Source organism: Megalops cyprinoides, chromosome 12, assembly GCF_013368585.1.
Source record: "Megalops cyprinoides isolate fMegCyp1 chromosome 12, fMegCyp1.pri, whole genome shotgun sequence".
In the NCBI taxonomy this organism is placed as follows: domain Eukaryota; kingdom Metazoa; phylum Chordata; class Actinopteri; order Elopiformes; family Megalopidae; genus Megalops; species Megalops cyprinoides.
In genome coordinates, this window is record NC_050594.1 from 24,290,209 (window position 1) to 24,308,690 (window position 18,482).

At 41.3% G+C, this 18,482-nt stretch overlaps 1 protein-coding gene across 1 annotated transcript in view; it reads left to right on the top strand.

Annotated features, from left to right (window-relative positions):
* adck1 (aarF domain containing kinase 1) overlaps positions 1–18,482 on the top strand; it is a 139,015-nt gene that overhangs the window by 105,787 nt on the left and 14,746 nt on the right. Inside the window, exons 8-9 of the mRNA XM_036542650.1 lie at positions 3,220–3,369; positions 4,381–4,578. Of these exons, the coding sequence (XP_036398543.1) occupies positions 3,220–3,369; positions 4,381–4,578 (348 nt within the window). The remainder of the gene's footprint in view (positions 1–3,219; positions 3,370–4,380; positions 4,579–18,482) is intronic.

The window sequence follows — 18,482 nt, forward strand, 5'->3', positions numbered from 1 at the left end:
AGGTGTGGCCAAACTTTTGACTGGCACTGTATATGTGCACACCTTAAGCATTTCATGCCTTGAAATGCATAAAGTGTAATTAGTCTGAGCAGCTGATTCTGAGGCTTCACAGTACAACAGCTGCATTTTCTCTACAGTGGAAATGTATTAATTTCCTTCACTGATATCCTTCTCCAGTGAAACTGACACAGCTTACTCCTCTGAGGTGTTACTGGCTGAATCTGCTGAAGGATTTTCAGTACCTTGCACAAGGGTGCAGTAGCCCTGCCCCTGTTGAGATTTGAAATGACAACGTTATGGTTGCAAGTGCGGGGTTTGTATTGGGGACACTGGGCAATGCATTCTGTACTCATGACAAATAAAGCCAGCCGCATTTAAGAAACAGCTTCATGATTATGGGAATTTGCTAGATAACCATCAAACTGAATGCTGTGTATCTGATGTCAGATAGTTCCTCATTGTGCATGTCTGTAGTGATCTCACATTAAATTATTTTACCTGGCACCAAGAATATTGTCTTTTTTGTCAATTTGATCTATATATATATATATACACAAAAGCATTTTTCTACTAGCAGGAGTGTTGAATGAGATGTACTTGAGAAAGAAACCTAGCACAGGTGAATATGTAAATGGGGTGGCAGGCGATATCACAGGTAGTTGCCTGTATATCATGTCTCGCTCACAGAGACACAATCAGTGCTGCCTGTTCTTGTGTTTGTTTTCTCTTTTTTGACAGTATCCCACTGTTACCATGATGCTAAATTCCCTGTGTCTTTGTCTTCTAAACGGAACAGGTGTGCGAGTGTCTGTGCTTAATTATATTAATGAACTCACAGTGGCGGGCGTACAATGATATCATTTGTTCGAGGTGCGAGGTATTGAAATAAGATTAAAGTACCACAAATGTTCCGAAACGAGAGAACAAGAGAGGCATATTTAAACACCTCTCTCTTTAGCGGTACACACCGCTGCTCTCCTGGAGGTGTTACTCCTCCAAGGAACGCCATTATCATACAAACTACCTCTCTGATGTTGCATGGTGCAGTGCACACGTGGGATGTTGCACTCCCGCAAACCTCAGATGCGATTCAAGATACAGAGCCTTCACAGTCCCCGAAACTGTAAAAGTAGTTTTTATATTCCAGTGAACAGAGTAACGCACGCAATGCGTATTATTTCACATCAAAGTGTTTGCTGTTATTGCTGTTATTGTATTATAGAGTTGTCACAATTAATTTGTTTTATCGTCATATGCTGTCTGTGATGTCTTTCTTTATGATAAGTCAAATTTCTAGAGTTGGCACATTGATAAAAAAAAAAATTACATGACAATATTAACGCTTTGTTTTGCCTTAAGTGTCTTGCAGACTAATGCATACACATGTAATCTGATCCTGCGGTCGGATAGATAATGAAGTTTGGAATGCATCTGTCTCTGTTTCGCCTAGGCCCTCCAGCATGTTTATCAGCTAGAAAGCTCTGTAAGTGTTCAATTAACGCACCTTCAGAGTGATGGCTTTGCCTTGGGATATGCGTCTCAGTTTTTTTCTGAGGGTATTCTCCATGGCCTCTTTAGTAGCCCAAATTATGTATCTGGCTGTTAAACGCAGTGTTTTCCATCTTCCTCGGCAATCAAACAGAGGAGAAGCATACTCTAGGGACCGTTTAAGAGATTCCTCCCTGGGGCAATTTTCTGCGCTGGTGTTTTGATGGAGGAGGGTAATATGGTTGAGGACTTCCTGAAGCTTGCTTGAAACTTGAAATATGCCTGTCCTGTTTTTTGCTTTTTAAAACTTCCGTAGCCCCACAGACTGGTGGGCATGGATCTCCTCCCAGGGAGAAGAAGGAAGTGATGACACCCATAACACATTCACCCCTCAAACGCCAGATCTCTGAAGTCCAAGGGATCACGTTGCACCAGAAACGATTGATCTGGAAAACTGCCTTTTCTCACATTTTCATTCACAATGAATAATTTCACCCTGCCGCAGTTTGCGGTTTGCATACATGTGACTCTAAAAAGTAAGCATAGCAGCTTGTCACACTCACTCTGACACACATAGGATTGTTATTTTTAGTGTACTGAGTAAATGGCCAACGACTCGCTGGCGTGATGAAGCAGCCACCCATCCATCATCCCTTTTACAGTTCAGCGTCTGACAGTGTTCATGTAATCATTTGAACCATTGTGCATGATTGGTCCATAGGCTGATCTCCAGAAGTTGTTTTATTATTTTGATATACAATAATCACCTCTCCATTTTATTTTAATTTTTCAAAATTGTGAGTTAGTGGGCAAAACAATAGCAATCCATTTTCTAAATAATCATAATCTCAATCCATCAAGAAGACAATAGCTAGCTGGTGCATGAATACATTTTTTGTCAAATCCCTTTAAAAGTTTTTGCAAGTTTCTTGATATGTTGGCCCAATGTAACCTACAGAGCCCTCAGAGTAACACTGGACTGGCTACACCTAATGACTCCTGGCCTTTTCTTGCTGATCGGCTTAAATGGGTTTACACTGCAGTAGGTATAGGCCTACTAGGAGCTTGGGTGCACGCTAGGATAAGCATTGTCAGAGTCAGGGAGTGTTACACCTCTGTGTGATAGCAGATTTCAGGCAGTTCATACATTATGTAAAGTACACACGTCTGTTGACACATCAATTGTGAAACGGCGTTTGGATCAGCAGGTGTAGGCTGGGACACCGCAGGGTTATGTCTCCACGCCCTGCGTAGGTCATGGTCTGCGATGTATGAAAGTGGATCTTCTCCCTGTTCTCTGTCCTCCTCTCCCCCTCTACCTCCATTTACATATTTTACATTAACTTTGTGCTTTTCCATTATCCCGTAGTTCTGAGAGGATTCTTATCAGAGTTAATCTTCAAAGGGTAAATTGGGTTGAAATGATTTATATCGGGTTTGTGTTTGTAAACATATTGGTTGGAGCCTTAGACAGCGGCGCTATCTCCTCCTGTGGAGCGCGCAGCTTTATGTAAATGTTAAACACGCTCCTCGCAAACTTGGCTTGCCCTTTACACAGCAGACCGCCTCCGCTGCCCTGCAGCGTACCGACGGCCAGCGTCGTTATACATGTTCCTAATTACCCATAAGCACACACAACATCCACTCAACATCAACAGGTAGAGCTTTCATCTCGGATGATGCCAGTGCTGCTTCTCAATGCTTTGCCTTTTTTTTTTTCTCCCCCGGCAGATTTCCAGGAACCTGGGGAAGATATACAGCGAGATGATATTTGTGAACGGCTTTGTGCACTGTGACCCCCACCCCGGCAACGTGCTGGTGAGGAAGTGCCCGGAAAGCAATAAGACCCAAATTGTGTTACTCGATCATGGCTTGTATCAGGTGAGACATCGCCGCCGCTCGCAGCAGCCTCCCAGAAAGCAAATTCATCACATATTACAGCACATTACTCATTTGCTCACTTTTCAGGCTGAAACTATGCACCCCCCTATCTGGCGGAGTAGATAGAATTTTAAACATATTTCATTATGGGGTGTGATTTGCAGTCACTGTGAAGAAGTAAGGATACTTAAAGATGCTACAGTTTCGCTACATTAAATACAAAACATCTCTTCCCAGAAAAAAGAAAGAGAATAATAATAATAATTAATCCGTGTTTAAAAGCTGGGGCATACATTTATGAGAGATAAATGCATTTATGAAGATTAATCTGTTGGTGAAAAATATGCACTTCTGAGTTTCTCTATAAAAAAAAGCAACCATTGAAGTGCCATTTCCCTCATTTCGACCATAATGGAACCAATTTGTGGGTAATGACTTCAGATTTTAGTGTTGGTTCCCTCAGAATTTTAATTTCTTTATTTCAGTATTTGTATTGGGTATGGGGGAACCTTCTCTCCATACGTTGTTTCCATATCAATCGGGTGTAAAGTTGTAAAGTGGTGTGTTCCTTGTGCTGAATGCCAATGAAGCATGTCTTACTGTAGGGGATTAGCTGGCCTTTTATTTAATATTAACAGCTAATGAAACAGGGTGGAAGTGTTCAGTTAATGAATCGAAACGGCCGTGCCTCAACACCATAGCCTCCACAAGCATCTCTGATCCACATTGCCCTGGATACACAGATGAATACATTAGTGGCCAAGTTTTTTTTTTTTTTTTTTTTTTTTTACAGTTTCTTTTATGTGTGGAGAGGTGCAAATATCATCCATTTACATGTGACGACACATCTCATTAATGGAGCACTTAACATGGAACCTGAGCTGACTGAGTTTCTGTTTAACTCTGATTGATTTTGTGGTTATGTAGCCAGTGGGGTTTTTTTTTCTCGCTCAGAAAGGTCCCATAGCAGTTTTATGATTGTGTGGTGTCACTGGATCCTCCCCACCCCAGGTCCTGAACCAGGACTTCCGCCTCAACTACTGCCGGCTGTGGCAGGCCTTGATGAAGGCGGACATGCAGGGCATCGAGAGGTACAGCCGGCGCCTGGGCGTGGGGGACATGTACCCCCTCTTCGCCTGTGTGCTCACCGCCCGCTCCTGGACCTCCGTCAACGCCGGCATCAGTCAGACCCCCATCACAAACTCGGAGGTACCCGTCGACTATCTAACTAACTTGTAACGGCTGGTTTCAATTCACATTCATCTTTGCATGTTTGCAGTATTGTGATCTAATGTGCATGTTTTAAAATCCTATTTACAAATAAACATGAACATTAAAGGTAATACTCCGCAACGCCCAAATCCATAATGTTGCATGTGTTTAATAAAGTTAAGGACAAGGCATTGCATGTAGATAGAGTCTGGGGCCTGTATTAAGTCCCTGCCATTTTAATGTGAGAATACTATTCCCACTATGGTTGTGTGCCTTTTGCACCTCATTGGTAAACAGGTTGATGAGTTCTGCTACACAGGTGTTCTGTGTAACACAAAGAGCTGCAATACAAGCTCTATTTGCTCTACTGTATATGCTATCAAAAGCATGGAAAGTATCTGCCCAAACATAACACTCCTCAGCAGCATGCTGTACCTGCCTCTCTCTGTACGCCGCCAAGCATCACAACCGAAGCCAGCAGAAGGCTTTCGTTCACATGCATTCGAGCCGTCCCACGCACGCGTGGCGAAACGAAATTTCGAGGAACTCTCTGATGCTGACGCACACACACGCGCGCGCACCGGCCGCCACTGTTGTCAGGAGCGGATACCCTCCGCACATCCGGGCGTCTCCGCCAAAAGCGAGGGAGCTGAGGGGTGTGATTAAAGCACACGGATGAGTGGACCTGGGCACGGGGCTGGAGCCGCCCTCTGCGGGGGAGGCCGGCCATCTGCGGACTGACAGGACATTTATTTTTACACCCATTACGTAACCTTTCGGGGCCTCATTGTGTGTGAGTCGCCGGTGAAACAGCATTACATCATCGCACGAGGGGCTGTGGAATTTTACATCCTCACAATGGCATCACTGGATGTATAAATGAATGTGTGAAGGTAAAAAAAACAACAGATTGCTCTCCTTGGATTCTGTCCAGACCCTTTTATACTGTACATCAAGGCCTCAATATTCTAGAAATAACACTGGCCTTTCCACAAAGGAAGGTGTAGATAGCAACAATGAGGAGGTCTAGGAGGGAGTTGATAATATGTTTGGTCTGTGGATTTCATCAAAGTAGAGGTGGGGAAAGCAGGACTTACAGGAGCACAGTGAGTTAGGCTCACTGGTTAAGGTGCTTGCTCCCAGCCACATCATTAGCCTATGACTAGGAACTGACGGGAGGCAGAACAAATTGGCTTCGTTCCACCGGGTATAGGGGCGGGTAGGTCGGCTACGGTCTCCTCATTTCACCACTCTCAGGCACCCCTGCAACTCATCAGACGCTGGCAAGGTGCTTGGATGACGTTAGCGGAGTACACCTGTCCTCCACCAAGCACCCACTCTGCCGTTGTGCGCTGTGTGACTAGCACCGTGACAAATAGCTGTTGGCGGCGTGCAAGCGTATCAGAAGATCGCATGCATCCCCCTCAGTGCGCCTACGTAAGTGCAAAGGTTGTTGTGGTGAGACGAGCCTAATATACAATGTACAATTCCAAAATAAGGTTGAATAAAAGCGAAAAAAAACATTAAAAAGACTACATTGAATTAACAGTTCTCTTCAACCCAGCTCCAGTGCCATGTCTCCTCCAATTTTACTTTTCCACTGTTGGAGCTGGAGCCATAGAGAACTATGAAGTTCTGGTTGTAGCTGTTTTTCCAGTCTTTTCTGTTGGATTGAATGCAAACCATGCTATTTCAGCTCCGCAAAGAGGCTAGTGCCAGCTAACTGGAACCAGAACTGTGGGAGGTGTTGTTGTGCTTGTCACCAGTCACATAGCATCAGGTGAGACTAAGTGGTTGTGGTTTCTTTAGAAAGATGGGAAACAGGGGCTTCTGAGTGGCTCAGTCAGAAGGTGCCTGTCATGAGCACAAACTTAGCCCTATGGCCTTGTTTCAAAACCATCTGCAGTTAATGATTAGAGGCCTACAGCAACAGAACAAGTTGGCTCCTTTCCTGGCTCCTCTAGGCCGCCCTTGTACCACTTGTCAAATGGTTGTCAGCACCCCTTGCTGGACACGGCCAAATGCAGAGGTGGTCATAGTAACATGGACCTAAAGTAGTACAACTGGTGATCACAAAAAATAGTCAAGCAAAAAAATAGGAAAAATGCAAATGCAAAAAAGGTGGTGAGCAAGATGGTGAGCAATCTATTGGTTAATATGGGACAGGCAAATCTATTTTTGGAGTATCTGCTCATACTTATCCTTCACACCAAGGGGGATTTTCAGCTTTTTTTAACAGTCACAGTTCCTCTCTAGTCAATAGAGTCTTCCATGCCGCCCCCGCTTTCACCGCTAACTTCTGCCCAGCTCACTGTAATTTCTGCTGTCTCACTTGGAGCTTTCTCCAGCTCTATTTCTCTAGTGCATTTGATCCATGATAAATAATCGCTACTTTGAAAAACCAGCAATCGTCTCTCCATGAATATCCATTTACTTGTTCACCTTCTGTACTTTCTGATTGTCTGCCATCATGTTAAAGAAGTGTGATAATAATCAGACTCTCCCTGTTTGGCTGTTTGTACCCTTCTTCCCCCCACCACCACCAGCACCCACACACACACACACACACACACACCAGCCCAAATCCTTAATTCCCATCAGCCTCGGCACCCCTCTGGCTGTTGGGATAGCTGTGTTGCTGGAGGATAATTAGGGGTGCTGGTATGTTTTTTGAAGGAGTACACAGACCCCTGCACTCCAGTTTGGCCCAAGCTAAATATAGCATGCAGTCCTCTGGTACGCTGGGGCCTGTGGACAAAGCAGGAGAGGAGATACTGATCCAAGTGGTGATGACTGCTGTTAGCCTTTAAACCATGTAATACCACACATTAGTATACACAGCGGCACAGCATTCCCTGTGGAAAAAAAAGGTCATGCAGTTATCTTTGGGAACAACATCCCCAGCCTTTGCTTTGTCATATCACCAGCCTCTAAAGCAGAAGATGCCCCAGTTTTGTATATGCGTACTTGTATACTTCTTCTGATTAAAAAAAAATAGCACGCACAAGCTTACATTTTGTTAATATTTGGATATGATTTGGATACAGTCCCTGATAATTCAAACAAAGTAAAGTCAATTGATGGATAATGATGGTAATGACTGCTGATAACTGATTTTTAGGATTCACCATTTCTGAATCTTTGTCAGAAGAATGAATGCTTACAAACTGATAGAATAGATATACAGAGAAAGATAGTTTAAGTCAGTTTGACTGAGTCTCCAGACTCCTTACCATGAGCAGTGATGACGGTCTCAGGAATCATGTTTTGATTGAGATTGATTTGTACTACTTTGAAGGTCCATTTCTTTTAGTGTTGCAGGTGCATGAAAACATGGAGACATTAGTGCCCTCTCATACTTGGTGGTTGTTGTGCCTCAGCGGATGACAGCCAAAGGCTTAGCTGACTACAGAGCCTGCTCTGGCCGGTTAGACATTATCAGTTGAGACATTGCTCGCTGCCTCCTTCAGTACAAGGCTCTGGAGACTTTTCTGGCTTTTATTGCCTGCGAGCCCCAGCAGAAGTGATTACAGCCCCGTGATTCATGCTGCTCAGCTTCCCACTCGACCGGCTGACGGCGAGTCCTACTCCGTTTCCCAAAACGGCAAACTCCGAGCAGCCACTCTTTTAGCTATCCCGGGGTTCTTTCAAGGCTGTCAAATTACCCTCACATTTTGAAGTAGTCTGGTCTGAGATAATTACAGGAAATTATAATGGCTGATTCTTTATGTAAAGCATTGACATTCTCAAGGATGCTGTCTCATTTGCATGAGAAAGAGACAATAAGAACATACTGTAATGCAAGCATGGGATAATTGGCAGGGAAAAACAGGAAAGGAGAAGCCCCGCCACTGACTTTGAATGGACATTAGGGTCAGAGATGCCCGCCGTCCCTTACAATGGTAACGAGCAGAGGAAGGCTGTAAGAAGGGACATTTTTTCCCTCCAAACCTCTTGATTGACATCTCAAACGTCCCTCCGCGCTCCGTAGGATTAGAGCCAATTACAGCGGGTTGACTTCCCCTTAGATGTCCTGGTGGGAGTCAAACATGGCCGAGGTAGAGGCTGTGCTCTTCAGAGCAGGAGTCACTCGGCGGTAATGAGATCACGGAGCCCAGGTGTGCAGAGATCAGGGTGATTAATCACTGGGTGGCACGAGCCCAGCCCTCTCCTGCTTCCCCCTGTACATGTCAAACTGTCTACTGGACCCTAAGACCACGCCGCACACCTAGAGTCACCGTGCTGCCAAGCAACCCACAGCACTCAGAGAGAGCAGGAGCTGCAGTACGTGCATTAATAAAAGGCCCCATGTCAGTGCAAGAACAGTTATCCCATGTCGTTTCTCGAAGCATTGTGAACAGGGAAATGCAAACACACATGCATAAATATAAAATTACAATGTGTACATACGTAAATACAGTACCAGTCAGACGTTTCGACACACTTGATTAAGATAATGAGAAACATGCATTCATCCATTTGATCTCAAGACATATGCTTATATACTTGAAATTTGTTTCTTAGACAAATATAAATAGTAAAGTTGATGGCTATGTATAAAATATTATTTGGCTGCTTTGAAGAATCTAAAATATAAGAGTTTTGATTTGATAAACACTTTTTGGTCACTGCATAATTGAATTTGTATTATTTCATAGTTTTGATGTCTTTAATATTATATTTAAATGTGGAAAATAGTAAAAATAAAGAGTACAAGTTGTGTCCAAACTTTTGACTGGTACTGTACATATATACATGCATATTGTCATATACATTTACATACATACACACATGAATACAATATATGCTTACATCCAGCACATGCATACAGACATGCACACTACCATACACACACGCATACATACATGCAGATTATAACCCATACAAGATCTTCTTTTTAGATTAGCAGTGGCTAATTTATCGTAAATGTTATTAGAATTTATCTTAAATTCATTAAATATTATCATCCTCTGTTTGTGATGTTAATGATTGAATTTTGTAAGAGTTTCTTACCATATGCCTTGCTACATCGTCCTTTATAGTGTGATTAAAAAGGTTACAAATCTCACTAATGATCAGCATAAAGCACTGTGACACTAAAGCATGCTCAAGGGGAGCTCCATCGCCTCCCAAATCCCAATATAACCCCGGCATGGAGCAATAATTGTTATGCTCTCTGTGATTTAGCTCTTGTTTTTCAGACAATAAAAGGTTTAACTCAAGCATTCTGTTTAATCAGTTGAAACCCCCTTGAACTAGCAGATAAATATTTAAACATCCGTGAAGAGTCTTAAGGAATGCATTAGCGGAACTTGCTCAGATAGTCTTTTTTTAAGAGAACTAATTAATGTTAGTGTGTACAAAGGCATTTTAAAGTGCATGCTTTTAAGGCATAGGAGATGTTTAATTACTGTTAGAATGAGTGTTTTTTTTTTCAGTGCACATGTGGTAATGTTTTCAGATGGGATGTTGATTTTTTTTTTTCATGATTCCATTCATAGTCAGCTAGGTTTGTAATGTAACCACTTAACTTTTTCATTTTCTTTTTTAACTTTGAAGCCCACTGTTATCAATCCTATGGCCTGTCCTCTACCACACTTGTCTTCTACATAGTACCTTTAAACCCCTTGTATCAGCATAGCCTTGTCTATACCTTGCTGCCCTCTGTGTTTGAGTGTGACAGAAGTGCTATTGATCCCTGGTCAGCAAGTTGCGGCTTTAAGAGCGCTTTCTACTTATCGCCAGACAATTCCATGTTTCTGGAGACCAGCACTACTCAGAAGTTTTGGAACAAATTGATTTCAGGACTGTAAACTATCTTACACTGTCACAACTCCCTGCATTGGACTTGATTCAGTCTATAGTTCAGCATATCTGTCAGCATCCCTTGAAGTAAAACGCAGCAGGTCTTTATACACCAGGTTACGCATTTAATCACAGTAATGACAGGCCACAGCTTTAAGAGGTCTGACAGATTTGGATTTTGATAGACATAGTCATCCGTGACGGTGCTCACAATTATCACTGATGCTCTCGCCCATCACCTTTTCAATTACCTTGGCTGGTTGTTGTTCAAGGGCAGGAGGACAGCGATTTGCTGTATGTACAGTACTCAACAGTGCGCAAAGGCATGAAAAGTCATTCATGTTACTGCATTTAGCTGGACATATTGCAGTCTGCTTATGGCTATGCACAAAGGGACTTTTAAAAGCTTGCCTTTAGATATGGTAATCCAGCTCTGCAGAGGCTAAACTGAAGTGGTCTCCCTCTTATGTGTAACCAAAGACAATGAGGGTGATTGGTAATACAAAATTATTAGAGGGGGCAACAGAAACGGATTTTTTTTTTTTCTACTGAGTAATTTTGAACAGTACTGTTTTTGTTCCAGTTCCTTTTTTCCTGAGCACATCTAAACTTTTCTTTTTTTTAGTGTAGTGTGTGTGCGTCTGTAGAATATACATAAAATACTGTAAAACATACACACGCACTAAGTTAATCCATATTATTTGCATCGTTGCAAATTGTATTACTGTGAATAACAAGTAATGTTAATTGCACGTCCTAAAAACTACTATATTGAGTTTCCAACTAATGTTGGTTACCAAGCTTGCTAGCTGTCTCTTTAGCTAGGAGCAGATGTTTAATTACTCTAGTTACTTTGCAGATGGTATATTGTACATTATACAAGTCTGAAGAGTGCCATACATAAGTAGATGCTGAATTACTGAAATTCTTTCCATTTCAGAGTCTTTTAGCACTGACACTCTGTTGTGCTTAATGGCTGCCATGCTGTCCTCTTTTATCAAGACTGCTGTCAGCTCCGTCACTTCCTATTTTTAGATGTGATTGTTTGCTAGCATGGAACTGTAGCAAATTCTCACATTTGTGAGCGCTCACAAACATCCAGTGTGACCTGCTCAACACCCCCCTTGAAGCAATCTTGAGAATCAAATAAATGATTAACTGCATATAGAAGGCTCCTAAGCATTCATTTTAAAGGTAGTGAATAACAGACTAGCACCCTTGTGTACAGGACCTATTTTGGCTATGCTGTTTGTTCAGACTGATTTTAAAATGCAAAGACACAAAGAATAAAACTAACAAGCCATTTACCAAATACTTTTCCATTTTAACTGGTTAAAACATACTAGACAATTAAATTAAAGACAAAGACAATTAAAGACAGCTGAAAAAATGCTTAACTTCACCTGCTATATTTTCATTACACTAACTGCACATGAAAGCACATTGTCTTGAAACTTCTCTCAGTGAGTAGAATTTAAGAGACTGAAGTTCTGAATGAAATGTAAATTGCAGAGTTTTTCCAGTTTCCTCTTAGGATAAATTATGTTCATTCCCAGGGACTAGCACACATTGACAACCTGCTTTAGTCATAATGTTAACTAGAGCTATCTACTTTTAAAGAAGAATTAACAAATTTGTACAAGCTATGTAATCTTTGCTGTTGCAAGCACAGCCATTGTTCATCTAAAAATATTAAACTAAAGCCAAGTCCCCATCAAAGTAAAGGTGTCCAAAGTGATCAAGAGGTTTTTTTTTTAATGTGCTTTCAAAATATGTGCTTTCCCTGAAGTGTTACACTCTCTGAAGTAGGGTACATGACCACAAAAGGACTTCAAAAAGGCTAATGCGCTTAGTTATCAAAACAACCAAAGAACTCTTCAGTAAGAATAGCTACAATAGTAAAGGTTAAGAATGACATACTACAGTTTAAATATAAGGTGAGATTACCCTTTAAATAAAGTAATCAGCATATGTTAGTATTTACAGCACAAGATGTCCTATCAAACAAAATTCCATAAAGACTCACTGTAAAATATACACAAACACAATTCACAATCCACAATTCAGGTTATCTGAGCACATTATATGCTAAGATAATCAACATCCCCCAGTGCACAATTAACACCACTCACACACTATGCACTCTGTTTACTTCAGGTGAGCTCTCAGAAGACAGAAGGTTTGATAAATTGGTGTGAAGATAGGGACTTTGGGATGGAATGGTTGCTTGTAACCTCACAAGTTACTTTAGCTTCGCATGATGTCAATACCTCGGAGTGTGAAAATTCGGGACAGAACTCTGCTAACTCAGGGTAACTCTCCAGTTTGTATAACACTGTGAAGTAGCCCTTATCCGTTGTTTTAAAGAACCCTTAGCCTTGCTCATTCCATAAGCATAGCATGCCATTAAGATTCATGTCCATGTAGCATATAATTTGTATTAAAATATTCCATTTTCGTGATTTCAGAAATCAGCGGGGTACTCAAGGAAGCTCATTCTGTCATTTCTAGAACCTGTGCAAGTGCACTTGCTCTGAATTAGACATCCAATTTCCAGGCTGCACACTGATGTTTAAAAAACACTCACCTTAAAGTTGGACATAAGCATTTTTGTCTGAATCTTGTAGACTGCCATCCAAGTATAATGAGCACTGCTTTAAATGGCCTTTTAAAAAGCTGACAACGCTCTTTAATGTATGGTTTTCAAACTTTGATCATTTATTACCTGTTTGTAAAAAAGTTTTGTAGCACTGGATTTGAGAGCAATTGGGAGTAATACTTTGTGGAATATCTGTGCATTCTTAGCATCTGTGTGAGAGTTATATTCAGTCTCTTCATGGAAAACAAATATTGTACTGTTGGATCATGAGAAGAAAAAGGGTAATAACAGTGAGAAGGACAATCTTGAGGCACTAAAAACTTGTTTGTAAGAGAAGCTGGTCAGTATTGCTGGCTCGTCTCGTCTCGCCTCTTCCTAGATGAAAGAACTGCTATCACACGGATCTCAGCGCCATAATTAGTTGCGTTTTTCAGCAATGAAAGTGATACACAGCACAGACTTATTATCTCTCATTCTGCTTCATGCTGCAGAAAAGGGAGCAGTGAATTACTGCCCTTTGTAAAAGAGTGAGTTTTTATTTTTCCACTTGATACCTCAAAGGAGGCTGTGCACTTCAGTGTATAGCTGTTCCTTTATTTCTCTGACAGAGATGGTCATCAGTGAGAGCATGGACTGTACATCCTTATTAAGACGAACTCCAAATGATGATCGCTTAATAAACTGTGTAACCTGATTTGTAGAATTTGTAAGCCCCATCGTTCCCTCAAAATTCTTCTTAAAAATCAATGTAAGCATTTGTGTGTGTTTTAAAAATAACTGTCTTCAATAATATATACTTTTCAAAATCTGTCTTCACTCATTCCTTACAGCAGCTGCCATCCCACTTTATGACAGACAACGCCTGTCTTATAAAGTGTTGTATAAGCTGCATCAGACTTTATGAGTATATGCTTCAAATATAGAGTTGCCAAAGTTTCCTATGAAAAAGTAACCTCTCAAATAAATCCTATACAGAGGATTTTGTGTTGAGGTATTTTGAGTGACATAACTGCAACAGTAGCACCAACATATTGCAGTAAATGCCAAGCTGAATCAATGACCTAAGTCAACTGTGTACAGAGGCTTTGGTACATACTGTACTATTTCTGTACAAAACCAGTAGCACACCATCATTTGCGCTGGTACCATATATGGTGATTTTGGCTTTGGGGACAATGTGGCCATTAACGATTAGGGGGACACATACACAGTTCTAGTTAAGATTCCATCGTGTTTGTTTTACATTCAGAAACACAGAAAGCGAGACCATTAGTACTGGATTGAAACAAATGCAGTTGATATTGATTATAGCAGGAAAGTGTGCTCTTTGAGGGTGAAATGCAAGCCACAGTCACTAACTGCATGAAAGGAGTGCGCGAATCAGAGACGGAGAAACAGACATCTGGGAAGAGGGAGCTGATAGATGGAACATTGAAGAGAACACATCCACTCCGCTGCCAGGAAATCTGAAAAACACACATGAAATCGGGCTGTCACTCAGAGCCTCTTCACGGCTGCAGAAATGTCACATTTGTTTTGCCGTACAAAGCTGAGCCACATTTTACACCAGGCTCTCTTGTGCAAACGGCTGTCGATTTGTTTAATTCTCCAGCTATTGTTGTTAAGATGCTATATTTGGCAGGCATGGTTTTATGGTAATAGTGTTCCCTGGTAAAAAGAAAAAAAGAAAAGCAGTAAAAGTCATCACCAGAAAATAAATCAGACATAAATCTGACATGCAGGAATCAGCCTCCACAAGCACCTGGTAGCAGTGACTCACTTCCACTTCCCGATTTTGACTTTATTTTGAGATAAGTGATCTATGCATGTCAGATATTTTTTTCTTTTTCATACCACTTTAAGACATATCCAGGCAGTTGTTTATATTTTAAGAACAATCAAACTATTTTTACCATTTTTGTTTGAATTTACATTTGTCAGTGCACTGTGAGGCAGTTATTCCAAGTATCGGAGATTTCCATTCATTGATCTGTCTCACGATGACATCATTAATTCCTCCTCCAGTAGTGGAAACCTGTCCAAAGCCAAACAATAAGTAGATCTTTCATTCTGAAAGATTTCGCTCCAGTAATGGACACAGTGTTAAAGAACTAAAAGCCCTAATCTGACTATGTTAGTAAGAAATGGGAAAGGTGGTTGACAGAGATTTGTGGCCAGAGTAGTTTTCTATATTCCCCTACATAGATGTCACATCAAGATCAGGAATATCTCTTGTTTTTTTACTGCTGTTTCTCCTTTATGCAACTCTCCTTGGAATCACCTATTGTTTACCAATTGTAATAGGCTATGTAGCTTGCTAGCTATCCAATAAATCAGTGCTATCTCTTTAAGTTACTCATTTGGACAGGTCCCTGTTGGAAGACCTGTCAAAATTTAGCAGATAAAACAGAGTTTAGAAACCTGACTAGCTACTAAAGCCTACAGTGGGTTGCTTGCTAGCTAGTAATTGGCTGCTTATTTGCTATCTTACTGGTGTGTTGTGAACAAAATACCTTACTAGCTATAAACAGCAGCTAACTATCTTATGCTAAAGTCATTTCTTTTAACTGATGACATAGGAAGTATTTCGAGGTAGCTCCCTCTCTTGGAATGTTATGTAACAGACAGTTGGAAGACCCGAACTGGGTTAAGTAGGTCCAGAATGAAGTTGTATAGCATAAGTCCCTTTAGGATGATAGAGGTTGGGGTGATACTGTTTAGGACAGGTGTAATTAGGATCACTCCATGTTGCATAATAGCCAGTTTTCAGGTATTTTTATGACTGACAAAATTGTCAAATTTGGCAGTTATAAATTACCTTTAGTCCAGAGGAATTGCAGTGCAGTTACTTTATTATTGGCAGTTACCTAGAGGTGCAAAGTGTTTCCTTTAGAGACATGCAAACACAATCAACATATGGGTGTCAACCATGATCTCTCTTGCCTCGTCATAAGTCTAAGGTGAGACTTGTGAAATTGTTTAGCGCAGCCTGCAGGGTATACAGTATTTGGTTCAGCAGCAGACCTGCATTTCCTTACTGTTACATGGCTAGAGTAAGTACTCTAATGCGAACACTTAAATGTATCCCCATTCCTGTGGAATCAGATAGGCTGGGTTGTGATAGGAAAGCTAGTTTGTCATGTCCCCAGGTTTGCCCCCCCCCCCCCACCTCCCGATTCCACATTCCACTATTCCTTCTCAGTCTCACAAAGGCTTCCCTTTTAAATTTATCTCCCTGAGTTTGATGGAGAAGAAAGAGAATGTTCTATTGAACAAACACCTTTGCCTCTGGAGATTCCCTTAGACTCCCAGTCATACTCTCATTGTTGGTGCAGCGTCCGTTATCTAAAATTGAGTTTATTCTGAAATGAAAAAGTAACTGCTGAGCTTTGAACCAAAGAATGCCAAGTGAAAATTAAGACCCTCCAGCCCTGGCAAGGTAATGAATGTTAAGACGTTTCTAAGTTAACCCTTCCTCCCACCCACCCCCTCCCCCCTCTCCCCAGCTTAGAAGGAAAGGCTTTTGAAACCCCACCCCAAAGGAAAAAAATCTATTAATAATATTCCCACGATGATACAACATAATTAATTTCAGGGACTAACCTCAGAAGTTTTCTCCATAATCCATCCTGGATCTTTGAGACATGGATTTCCTTGTGTTAACCCAGCTTTTATGGGTTAATGCTCACAGTCAAGCAGTGCAAATCTACATTGCTGAAGCTTGGTATCATTCTTTACTCAAGGCAGGGAGCTGCTCCTGCTTCCCGCAATCACATGTTCATTTTGCAGCAGGATAAAGCAGTTTGTTCACAATGTTTTATTTCAGTGTGACAGTGATGGATGCCACTTAGTTATAATGTGATAATATAGTGTTTGCTTTCTATATGTATAGCTTGTTATCCATAGATGGTTGTTTTTTTGGTTGTATAAGATACTATAAACAGATCTTATATTTACATTACATTTAGTTGGCTAGCAGATTATTTTAACCACGGTGACTTAAATAGGTTACAAGTTTTACATGTAATCCATTTATACAGCTGGATATTTACAGAAGTAATTCAGGTTAAGTGTCTTGCACAGGGGTACCACTACAGTGCCTGAGTGGGGATTCGAACCCGCAACCTTTGGGTTGCAAGTCCTGCTCTTAGAGATGCTATACTCTGTGTTTGCGTGTGAAACAGTCAGAGCAGCCAGGTGCTTTGGAATGAGGGTTGGCTGCTTGTCTGCCATTTTAAGTGTTCCATACTAAGAGTTTGCAAAATGACTGGAGGATTATTTGGTTCATTGAGCTTGTAGTCAGTTTACTATGTAGTTGCATGTAGCTAATTGGGAATGTAGCTCATGTCAGATGCCCGTGTACAGTACTGCTGTTTTCCATCATGGTAAGGTGTAGAAGTAATCTCAGACCGTAATTGCCAATAGGAACAATTGCCTATACGGAACCCCAGTTCCCTGGTGTTTTAGCTGTTTGATGGACACTTAACTTTCCACAAGAAATTCACAATATGATTTTTATATGTAAGCATTTTGGATAAGGCTTCCATTTGTTGTACATATAATGTTGATGCAGGTTTCGTCATCACAGATGAAGGAGTATTATTCTATTTTTCTAATTATTTTGGAAGCAAGATTTAGACAAAATCTAAGTAAAATGAATTAACTGTACACTGTGATGTGTTTCATCTGCACACAAAGTGAAATATTTTCAACTGTTAATTTTTCTGCTCCTGATAATTAGACACGTTTCCTTTTGCTGTGAAGTTTGGTCCCTGTTACATGCATTAGCTTCTGTAATGGAGGGCTTACATAAGCTTTTTTTGTGCCCTGAAGTAAATGGGATGGGATGGGATGCCTTTGTATGGTGATGTCTTGTGCTGGCACAGACACTGATCATCTAACCAGGCTAGTCATTTCCCATAATTCCATATCTGAGCCCCTGAAACAGAACGGAAATACGTGAGAGTGCTGGCAGTGGTGCAGAGCAGCCCCATCACATGAGAAATTCTCCTCGCTCTCATAAAAGGCGTCATTATGCTGTCGGGAGTTATTAGAGCTGTGACAGCCCGCTGGACGACTCCTTGTTCCGGTCAGGCCGGAGCTGTGGAAAGGTGTGAGGGGACCGTGCGCTCTGACACGGCCAGGGCAGCGGCGCACCTTTCACACAGGGTCTTTGTGACCGTCCTGTGTGTAAACGCAAAGCCAGGGTGGTGCGAACAGTTAGCCGCGCCTTCAGAGGTAAAAACGCACTGGTGTTCTGCAAGAAGGTCTGGATGCAGTCTGCCTGGTGTTATTAGCATATGCAATTACACAGTGGCGATGGCTGCTTTTTAAAGAGAGTGATATTCACACCTTCCCATTGCATTTCCATTCTCCATTCTCATATGCAACTGAGAACTAGATTTTGGATGTTGACTCTCTCCATGTTAACTGACATTATTTATTTTGTTGTTATATGATAATTTACTGACTTTATATAAATCTTACATGAAATAGA